Genomic DNA, 12,104 nt, shown 5'->3' with positions numbered 1-12,104 from the left:
ATCGATTTTTTAACAAAAAAATAAAAAAAAAATTTTCAAACAAATAAAAATAATCCATTATAAAATTTTTGTCATTTTTATTGTGTTTATTGATCTTTTTACTTGTCTTCTTGGGCATTATAGCAGCAGAATGATGATCTGGCTACTGTGTTGTTTTTTTTCTGATTGAAATCAAGAAAAATGATGAGCAAATAAATAAGTTTTATACATTTATTTTGTTTTTAATCTACAATAATCAGTAATATCAAAGAATTGTGAGAATCGCAATTTAAATCGAATCGGCACCCAAAAAATCGGAATCGAATCAAATCGGGATAAAAGCATATCGTCACGGCCCTATCAGTCATGCATTGATGAGTCTTTAAACAACTAACAAAACCAGTGTAAGTAAAAATACAATACTGTCTTACTTGAATATTGAAAAATAAGTAAAAGATACCCTCTTGTCTTTAACACTCCAGTCCAGACACTGAATATCATTGTTCTATTATTCTGCTCCACCACTGTTTCATATGGTGCCAATTAAGAATAAGCAGCCATGCGTGCCGCCATATCTTTTAATTACAACCCCTATTCTCTGCTAAAGTGGCGGAGCATGAAATACAACCTAAGAGTTTCCACCAATCATGCGAGGCATGATGATGTCATGACACATCCCTAGCCTGGAGCAGAGACAGCATAAATGCATCCTCAGCCTTGTATATATTTATGGGATAACTGACAAATAGATGTGGCTTTCTTCCAAGTGGCCACAGCAGCACTCTTGACAGTAACACCATGGAAATGGAGGGAGTGAGGGACGAGTGAGGAGTCTTCTGATCTTTCACAGCTTTTACAGAGCAAATTCTAAGGTGAACGTGGATGCAGATAAAGTGAAATAGTATATCCTCCTGACTACCAGGAAGAAAATGTGTAGCTACAAATGTCCACTACGGAGGACATTGCTTAAACTTTTAAATATTGTGGTAAAATATAGTTACATTTATCTAAGAGACGATTTAATGTGTTTATAAGATATTCAATGAAAATATAACAACAAAATTTCAAGTAAAAATCAGCACAAAGAAAAGTATTATGCACTTTTGCTCTTCCCATAAAACATGCTTGTTGCAATGGAGGCCATTTTTCTTGAAGAGAGAAAGAAAGTTCACAAAGCCCCACCCCCACAAATGAGGTACCATTTAAAAGCACTAAATGTCCTCTTTAAAGACCAAAAGGTGTTAGTTCAGTAGCATTCAGGGAGATGAAAATATTTAGGTTTACAAAGGTCCTCCACAGAGGACAAATCTGAACTACTGGTAGTCAGGAGGATATAAATTTGAAACATTAACATGATTATTTAATAATAACATGAACATTTTTAAAATGGATTTAAATGCTGTTCCTGTTCATCCTTTCAAGGAAATCATGTAGTATACAGCAGTCTGCTGTAAATATAAATCAGAACACATGCCAAAAACCTGAATGATAGATAATGTCCCACAACAGCAACATGGACTTCACCCCTTCAGGTAGCCGCAAACTAAAAATCATGTTCTTTTCTTTGGGATGAGATATTTTGGGAGGCTTTTGTATCCACAAGATTCTCTCATTAGCTCCTAGAGCCAGCCTGTAGGACATGATGTCAATGAAATCAAAAATGCACTTCACCTCTATCAACCCCAAAATGATGTCACACAAAAGGACAGCATCAGGTTAGTGTGTTTTAAATCATTCATTTTGTTTTGTTGTTTGTTTTTTGCATCGAAAACTTTAAACATTACACTTGTGGATGTAAAGATTAATTGCATTCACAAACAACCAGACGGTGATTCCCAGGACAGAATCATTTATTGCCTGAGGGCCAAAACATGTCAGTCAATATTTTTTTCCAGCTTCATTCTTATGTAAAAATATTTCTATTGATTTTTTTCAGTGTCTTGAAGATCTTAATATTCTTTCTGTGCATGAAGCAACCTGTAATAAACTTGTATTCACAATTTTCACTTAATACATCTGTTGTGATTTCCTGGATTAGGTTGGTTTGTGGATGTATTTATCTTTGGTGGTTGTGGTTTTCACTGAGTACAGAAGTACAAATCAATTGTCATACAAAGTTTAACAAGAACTATTTTTAAGTATTTCTGGCAGAAGAAGCATATTTCCCAGCAGGCCTATTGGATTGTAGATACCATCTAATTAGCAAATGATCATTTTTTTTCTTGCACATTCTTTAAAAGTATTCTCATATCCCAGAGGATTCAGTGCCGCTAGAGGTATAACTGTGAAGCTGATCAGTAGTATTTTACTTCCTACCTCTGGCCATCCATGGAAGGAGTGCAGGTGTACTCTGGGGGGTAGTATGGTGGTGGAGGAATGGGAGGAATAAACTCATCAAAGTCCAGTGTTTGGTGGAGGATGGTTCCATGGGGGGTCATGCAGTCAGCATTTAAGGCTCGAGCTCTGTGTGGCATAAACTGAAACACAGTATAAAAAAGAACCATTTTCAGACTTTGCTTTTAACACTCTCTTTTGAGTCCTGAGTTGTTTACTCATTATTTTAAAGCACATTTTTTTCCAGGAGCATGAAAACAGGCAAGCATTAACTTGCTTTTAAATAGTAGGTTGTTATTCAAAATAACCGCAATTAAATTCAGACCTGCTTTTTTGATCAGTAAGCAAAGATCACCATAGCAGCTAAACAAGTCGAAATATGCACGGCAAATTCAGCTTTCTCATTTAGACTTCTGTATGTGGGATAACCTTCCAGTCTTAGCCAACCTTAACCTCTAGTTTCTTGGCTGCCACTGCTGCTATTGATTGGTGTGAATTTACTGAGAACAACACAACAGGTTAACACCCTGTGCAGTAAATGGGAAATGAAGCCACTCGGAAAACACAATGAAACTGTTGGAGATAAGACACACTGCTGTATCTGTATCTTCATCACTGCATTTTCAGCTGCTTGGCTCTGTTTCCTTGTTATTTGCTCTTTGCAAAAATATATGGTTCAAACACTTTTTTAATATGTTAATATTAGATGCAAAAGAAAGAAAAATATACCTGCATCTTCATATTTATTATGGCCAATGGTCTGCCTACATGCCTATGTAATTCATAGTCTGTGGTTAGTCTGTTCAGAGTTAAGGCCCTCTTCACATTTCACATAATCACACACAAAAAAAAATTTAAAAAAAAAAAAACCACACACACATATAAATATATATATATATATATATATATATATATATATATATATATATATATATATATATATATATATATATATATATATATATATATATATATTTTATTTTATTTTTTTTTTTATTTATTTATTTTTTTTATTTATTTTTTTATTTTATTTTATTTTATTTTTTTTTAATTTTTTTATTATTATCACAACCTTTTCCCAGGATGTCATAAAGCTATTTTACAGTAATTTATCTCAGATCAAAGAATAACAGACAAAACTAAACAAAATACAATTTAAATAAAAAGGATAATGAAAGCTTTCATAATATTTTTTCATAATATCTCTAAAATGATTATGTTGTTCATGCAAAAACACCCCAGGTTGCATCAAACATTACAGATTTAACAAAACGTGACTCACAAGAGTCATTTCAGTCTGAGTTTCAAATCTTATTGTACCAGCTAGGATCATCTGCTGACTTCCCCTTCAGCCTGTTGTCAAACCAATCTTCACAAGCAGCCATAAGCAGCACTTTAAATATTTAAGATTGTTTAAGCGTGCATAAAATGTACAGCAAGAAGATGTCTGAAGAAGGCTCTTGCATCAGATGTTAGTGCATACTTAGCATCATGTTGACAGCATGCTCTGCCTTTTCAGTTGCTGTTGTGTCGAAGAGATACAAAACAGTGGTAGTAATGGCTGTCGTCTGCCCCTCCATCACACTTACCATCTGCAGCACATCAGTTGACACCATCTGCATACAGCACATTGCAGTGGCAAGAGCACACACGATAGTGGAAATGACGTTAAGGGCACAAACGCTAAACAGCAGCTCCTACAGGAGAAGACAAGGAGGAGAGGACTGTTAGAGTGTAGTTGGGAAGAAGATGAGACCAAAACATGAGGAATAGGAGAACAGAAGATATAATAATAAAAAGTTGTGAGGTTGACACGGCAGAAATGTAATCGGTGCAGTTGCATAGTTTAAACATTTAGAAGGGTGGCACTGCTGTGAGACATCGCTTTTCCAACATCTACTGTTTTGCAGCACTTCTGTTTCCTAGAAGTGTTGCAAATTTATTCAAATGAGTGAAAATTAAGTTAATAAATATTCAGTCTTTTAAGCATGAGCACAGTCTGAAGGAACAAAAAGGGGACAAACTGAGAAACGCCAACCCAGCATCCTGTGTCTAAAGAGAGGCTAAGGGGAGTGGTGGGATTGATTGATTATTTACAGCAGAAACACAACATGTTGAATTATGTTTTCAAGCAAAAACATCTACAAACAAACTGCAAACTGCTGCACTTAGATCAGTGTCCATAAAACACTTCATTTTGGATGTTTCTGCTTTCCTGAAAGTAGATTAAAAGTACACCACACATTTTTCCAAAAGAAAAAAGAAATCTTGCACACAAAGACTTGTAAACAAAGCTCTGCGGTCTTCTTTTTCTGGCCTACAGCGCATATTATTCTTAGGATTAATTCTACACTGATTATTAGTGACATTACACACCCCAACTTGTAGAATGAGCCTTTAGAGCGGACGTCTCATCTGCTGGGATCTAGCAGGCTGTGGTTTGCTGTCTGGGCAACAGTTATGTAAAGGAAGTCCAAACTTGTATACTGCAGGCAGCAACCACTTGCCCACCAGGGAACTGCTCATTATTTACACTCTTTTCATAGTTGGTGATATAAAATGGATTAAATTGGATTTTGAAAAGTGCCTGACTGCAAGCCATGCAACGGTTCTTGAAACATGTTTTAATGGCAGCAGCCAGATGTTAAAGATCAGGTCTGTGTGAGCAGAAAGTAAAAGATGCCAGCCAAAAGCGAGCTGAAGTTATGCAGTGCATTAAAAAGCTATACAACTATAGCATGGTCTTCTTTGATATTCACAGCTTTGTGCTATATTGTGTGTTGAAGGAAGGTCTGAAGAAGCAGTGTGTGACAGTTCATTGAAAATCCTCTGCAGCCTTTAACAGAACTGTGATTAAAACATTTTCACCGCTTTCCCCTTGTGAGTTAGAGTTAAAAGACTCTGGTAATAAGCAGTACAAATAAGTTTTCAACTTCTTACTCTTTCCACCGCTGCCAGCATTCACTGTCCCTCAAGCCACTTTTGTCCACCAGGCTGTCACCTTTGGCTACCTGTAGGTGGGTTTGGCTATCTCCCATGGGTAAAGGACCAACTCTCTTGCCTCTCCAAGGAATCAGCCGGGAGTTTGTAGTCGTCTAACCCCTCATACAAGACCAATTTGCTTTTTGAAAGCCTTTAGGCCCATTGTCCTCGAGAGCTCCAGGGATCACTCAGACACTAAAAGGCCTTTAGATGTTGAGAAAGGCTGGAGTAAGAGTTTCCCAGGCACATTGGTGCAACATCTTCTGTGATTTAGGCACTGGAAAACTATGTCATGGTGTAGAAGAAGCTACTCTAAAGGGAAAGTTGTTCATTTAAAGGTCAAGTCCTATTCTCCCAAATGAACCAGTTCTTGGGAAGTTCGACTGAAGATACAAGCAGACGGAATTGGGATCTTTTTAAAGACGTCTGGGCGCACACTTGGAGATGGTTTGAGGAGATGAGTCCTTTGGTTGGTAGGAATAGAGCTGCTACTTTTGCATACATAAAGGAATCAGATGTAAAAATTAATATTTCACACTTTAGAATGGTTCAAGATTAAATCCTGCATTTGGTTTTTGACTTGTCACTGTGGAGGCACAAAAATGAAAAATGAACTGTTTTTCCTATGTTCACCTCCTGCTTAATGTGGCTACAACCTTACAGCAGCAGACTGAACAGAGGACTTAATTGCTTTTTCACATCACTGATACTCAACTGCTGTCTCTTGAACCATGAAGTTTTTGACCAGACATCTCAATTAGTTGCTCCCTCTAGCTTCTGAAATTACAACACGCTTAGAGTAACAAAGACTTGTATCCTGATTTTCCCCAGCCAGCATGAAGTTACTGGTCTCAGCGCAGGTTAGATTAAAATTTTCCTTAATGACATCCCTGTGCAATTCTTGGTTATGATAAGCCAGGACTTTATTCAAGAAGCCCTTCAGACATTTGGGGTAATCAGCCAGTTTGGAAAGCTCTTCAGAGACTTTCTAACCTCCATTTATAGAAAACAGAGGAGGTGATCTCTGTTACATTTTGTTATTGTAGTTCTGGACAGAGACACAAGATTATTTTCAGAACACCATTATCTTTTATATACTGACACGCAGTTTGTTTTTAGGTTTTATTTCTATGGATTACTCATGCACCATCACAGGTCCCTGAAGCAAGGATAAAAATATTCGTCTGGTTGAGAGGAGTGAATTGGAAATCTTTTTGCAGTGTTAAGTTTCACACCATGGCCAAATTAATTCAGAGATCTTTAATTGTTGCTGCACACACTGGTCCAGGAGCCAAAGTGTGTGGAACAATAATCAGCTACAGCTTTGATGTTGTGCAACTGCAAAATAAATGCTAAAAGCTGAGTGATGTTTTCAATGCTGAAGGTGCAAGAGGGATCAATTGGCTCAGCAATGATCACACATTCTGTTCTCTAAAAGATGATTACTATGGCATCGATCTGTTACTGTTACTGTTGCTTGTTCATGGGATAAATCATCCCATGAACGTGTATATTTTTATCTTTAACAAGTGTTGCACTGACAAAAAGAAAATAAAAGAAAAAAAAAACATTTAAAAGAAAAAGAAAAAATGATCATTTTATGCACTGCAATGGTCTGGGGAATCAAACTATTTTTTTTCCCACATTGGTTTGGAGGCTGTGCTGCTCATTATAGTTCTGTTATAATGAGTGTCCATGGCAACTGGCAACATGCTCACCAGGAGGATCTGCTATTTAGGCTCACCAAAACCAAGTTAATGAACAATATAACACACGAAATCCCACATGACTTTAAGAGAAAACAAAGAAGATGCAGAAGCAAGAAAAACAGAAAAGTGGAGGAAATTCAAACCATTTCTTCCAACCACTGTGATGGGAAATATGATAATGTTTGCTCATAAAAGCTTCATGCAAGAATACAAAAGAAATGAAGAGAGAGCGGTAGTATGTTTTAGAATGAGAAATAGCTGCAGGAACATATTGTACACACTCATGTGTCTATACACTACTTTAAGACTGTTCAAGCAGACTGAGACAGCAAAGTTAGCAGAATGATAAAAGGAGGAGGATCCAAGAAAACCGCTGCAAAAGTTAAATGCAACACAGTAAAGAGACAGCAGAGTGTTCAGTCAGAGACTTCTGCATGTATGTATTTGTACCATACAATGGCAGGATTATCTCAACAGACCCTTGCTCTAAAACTTGTATTTATTAGCTAAAGTAAGAACCTTTTCACATGCACAATTTTGAAGGGAGCTCAAGGGATTGAGACTGAACAGCAAAGAAGCCATGAGAAAACTACTAATCAATGAGACAAACTGGAGGAAGAAGCTTCAATTTGCTGGCAGAATAGAGATTTGACTCTGGAGCAAAGGAAGAAGATCATATGGTCTGATGGGTCCAGATGTATCCTGTTCCAGAGTGATAGGCACATCAAGGTTAGAAGAGAGGATGATGAAGTAATGTAGCCATCATGTCTGTGCCTGTTGTGTGAGCCTGTGGGGGAGTCTTGGATCTGGATGTGCTGCAGTCGGTCAGGTATGTTAAGAAATGTGAATATACTGATTGACCAAGTTATTCCAACATTTTTTTTCCTTCCCGAATGGCCACAATACAAGGTGATAATGGCAAAAGTCATCAGGCTGAAATTGTGAAAGAATGGTTCAGGGAGAATGAGACATCCTTTCACACATGGGTTCCAGACCTGAACCGCATCGACAGTCTGTGGGATGTGCTGGAGAAGGCTTAACGCAGTGGTCCAAGTCTCCCAACATCAATACAATACCTTTACGGTGTGTGATCTTTTTTCAATTTTTTGTGGTGATTTTTTTATTGGCCATGCAGCGTGCATGGCCAAGTAGTCTATAAATGAATTAAATCAGTCATTTGGTTGGTTTTGTGCTTTACAATCTCTCAGACAGGCAAACAAAAGATCCCAGCAACAGGAGGGCCATGATAATCTGGTAGTGATGGTAACTGGTAAACTAGAAGAATAAAATATTAATATCCAGTTGATAATGGATATATGATCATAGTGAGTTTACAAAGATAAACAAAGATGTCTCCAGTTTCTTACTTACTATTTTGAGTGCAATTCAATTGTCAACAGAGCAACCAAAATCAAAAGCGAGATATTCTCATTTTAAATATGTTTTTTTTTTAGATCCCTACAGATATAATTAATGTTTTTGGCCACAATGATGTAGGGAAATTTTAATATCATAACAGCTCTGCCAGCTCTAATCCCTTTAACTGTGACTCTAAAGAAGTCTGTCACTGTTTGGTCTGAATACAAATCAGGAATATGTTTGAGAATGTGGCCTTGCTCAATGTGAATGAATTGTGTCACTCTCTGGCTTTCTCATAGATGACTATAATATGCAGGAAGCAATACAAACAGGTAACATGAAATCATTTAGCTGAACAGATGCAGGTTTAGTCAGCAGTGCTACAGTCAAGTCGGTCTGTAAAAAGGTTTGACCATTGTGCCTGCCTGCTTATAGGGAGTGATGAGATTAAGCTCTGCACCTTAATGTATTAAAATGTCTTAAAATATGTCAAACAATAATCATTTATGCATCCTGCAGTGGATCTTAGACTGGAAAGACTCGGATTAAGCTGAGATTAAGATCAGATTATTCCTGGCAGCATTACACTAAAACCAAACCTCTGTGTGTGTTAAAATAACATCCCAGCAAAGTGGAACTGCAAGTGTGTCGAGAGAGAAAAAAAACATTTATGATGGCTTCATTCGAGCAAATATTTTGTCATTGTGATGCATCTGCTGCACAGATGTTCAAAAATCTTTTGTTTTTCCTCCTCATGGGCACAAAATACATGATAATAAAAGAAATGCTGGCAGGCAAAGAAATACAACAACACCTCCACATAAACTGCTTAATATAGAGGCTGCTCACAAAAGAATTTTACCTGTGGAAGAAACCTTGTTCCCCACAGGTCAATTAGGGCAAAGTTACACATCCGATCCCTTACAGGAAACCACAAATTACCTCCATCCTCCTCCTCACAGATGAATTACAGCCTCAGGCAAAGTAAAGAATAGAAAAATGGGATGGAAATAAAATGTGTCTTCAGAGGCGGGAAATGCACATATAAGCAGAAATATGAATTTCTATATTATAAAAAAAAAAAAAATAAAACCAAAAACTTTATCTGTTATGAGAAATCAACTCTCCCTTTTGTAGTTTATTGAACTGGAATAAACAGTCTGGCTGCTGCATTATAATCTGTCGCAGACTAACAGCCGTCTGAAAAAGCAAAGGACTCCCGGGATCTGGAAATGCCAGCTTCCTGTTAGACATGACTCAATATATCTGACTACTTTAGCACTTAATAAAGGTTTATAGCACCAATTCTCCATCTCTTTAATGAGTTATGATCACAGTGACAAATGTGCGCGATTTTTCCTCTTTTCATAATCATGCTTCATCTGAAAAAGTCTTTTATTAGGTTATCAATGTTTTATAATCAATCAGAGACATAAAATGAATGGATATGATTGTCATTATCCAATAACAGCACAGAAGGGCACACTGTAGATCATTTGTGCCGACACCAGGAGTCAAGGTATTCCGCTGAGGTCGCAAATGTGCCGGCTACAGCCAGCCCATAGAAACACACCGCACTGAGAGACCTGGCTTCTGTGCATAGATAAGTATCCACTTCATCTCTAATTAATGTGAGACTGAAGCCTTATATTGTTCTCATATGCAGAATGCTACACAGGAATTCAGGGAAAAAGAGACAGTTCACTGAAATGTTTGATTTTGTAGTGGAAAAAGCTAAATAAAAAAAATCAACCTTATATTGTCAGTAGCTGGAGATGTGTGTGTTATCTTCAGGCCATTATTTTTTATGTTCCATTGAATCTGCACCAAATAAAAGTTCTGGTATGGTGTGTTTTTCCAATGCAGATGTTTTTTTTGTTTTTTTTTATTTTTTATTAATCACTAAATAGCACCAATATCCACGTCGCTGCCTTCCTTTAACTCACTATAACATGATAGTTTACATTTGGCTTCTCAGTATGTACATACATTTACTTTCAGACAATTTCCTGTTGTTCAATTAGAAATACTGACTTTGTTCTGCTTTTTAAAATATCTTTTGTTGTGTATTTCTTTTCTCTTTCTCCACTACACTCAATATACTGTTAATACTTAAACAGAAAAAAAAAATCCCTAAGTGATTCTGGATTTTGGAGCTATAATGTCACTGCAACACTCCATGGCTGTCCATTGTCTGTTGCTGTTAATAAGCATTATGGGATGGTCATTATGATCTAATTATCAGTAGAAAAATGTATTAATCTTTGCATTGATTAACCAGCCAGAATCTTTTTCTTTTCCTATCTTTTTATACCTGAATCTAGTTTTAGCTGTTGTGAAACACAGTTACTGCTTCTGAATATTAGCAAAAGCCCCACATGCAGACAAACGTAACATGTGCTACAAATTATGCATGAAAAAAATAGTGATTCAAAATTTCCTACAATACACAAAGAAAGTGTGACTTGTATCTGATCAAGAGTTGTCAGGAAAAGCAGTCATTTCTTAATTTATTTATAAGATTTTGGTTTGGACCACCACAGCTAATTAAATGATTGACACTGACATATCTCAGTCATGTAGTAACACAGCCAAGATCAAGAGGTAAAATCTCCAAAGGCAAATTACACACACACACACACACACACACACACACACACACACACACACACACACACACACACACACACACACACACACACACACACACACACAACCACTAGATTTCAAATATACAAGTAAAAAAGCAAATTAATGGAAATGTATGAAATCCAATTTTTGCAAATCATATCAACATAATTAGGTTTGGGGTTTGAATCAGGAAGATTTCCTGGAGCTGTTTCTCAGTCTGGCCTCCCGGATGGATTCAGTTGTTCACAATGAGATTATAGAGTTGTTAAAGCTGTCTCTGATGGTCTGTGCTTGCAGATGACACCACGTGAAAAGCAAAATGATTATTCCTTTCCATAAACAAGGAGAAAAATACTGCACTAATTAGGCACACTAAGTCACTTCTTACCCAGTTGCGGGTTAAATAAGCAATCATTATGTAGTCGGGACCCACTGAACCATCAATAAAAGACCTGATTTAAGAGATTAATGAAATTACCTAGAAATTTAAACACAGTCTTACTTATCCATAATGCATTTAATATGCAAAAATACCAGTGTTTTCACAATCCCCACAATACAAACACCCACCTTGAGTCGCAGGCGTATGGTATTGCAGTCCCGCAGGGGATTCAGTTTGAGTGTCTCTCCCAAGTTGTTGCAGCTGGAGCTTTGCTTCTGTAGCTCGCAGCAAACACACACTCCATCGCTGTCAAACTTGAGCTGGGGAGGAGGAGGGGGAAACACACACCCGCACTCAAGCAGGCATACGACATTCACAGAAAGAAAAACACACACATACACAAGCACACGCATCCAAACACACACACACACACACACACACACACACACACACACACACACACACACACACACACGCACATGCTCAGATCAGACCTGAGCTTTTTTTCTGAAGTCATGAGTACAATATTTCTATCCCTGACATGAACTATGTTCCATATATTGGGAAAAAGTTAGAATTCACACAGACAAACAGACCATAATATCTCCTGCAACTGAAAATGGCTGTTGCACGTGTACAAGACAAAGGACCGTGAGGATACGAGACTTACGTAGGGATTGAGGTAGAGAATACCTCTGCTATGTGTCCCAGATTGAGAGAAAGCAGGA

The 12,104-nt window shown here is 37.2% G+C and overlaps 1 protein-coding gene across 1 annotated transcript in view; it reads right to left on the bottom strand.

The window, feature by feature from the left end:
- The window catches only part of fam189a1 (family with sequence similarity 189 member A1), a gene marked incomplete at both ends in the record, with an annotated part of 103,032 nt that overhangs the window by 6,323 nt on the left and 84,605 nt on the right, over positions 1 to 12,104 (bottom strand). The window contains 3 exons of the mRNA XM_079242340.1: positions 2,296 to 2,456; positions 3,903 to 4,010; positions 11,565 to 11,696. Of these exons, the coding sequence (XP_079098466.1) occupies positions 2,296 to 2,456; positions 3,903 to 4,010; positions 11,565 to 11,696 (401 nt within the window). The remainder of the gene's footprint in view (positions 1 to 2,295; positions 2,457 to 3,902; positions 4,011 to 11,564; positions 11,697 to 12,104) is intronic.

This window comes from Telmatherina bonti, assembly GCF_933228915.1.
Source record: "Telmatherina bonti genome assembly, chromosome: 1".
NCBI classification, from domain to species: Eukaryota; Metazoa; Chordata; class Actinopteri; order Atheriniformes; family Telmatherinidae; genus Telmatherina; species Telmatherina bonti.
Note: the sequence above shows the minus strand (reverse complement) of the source record. Positions and strands in the feature narration are given on the sequence as shown.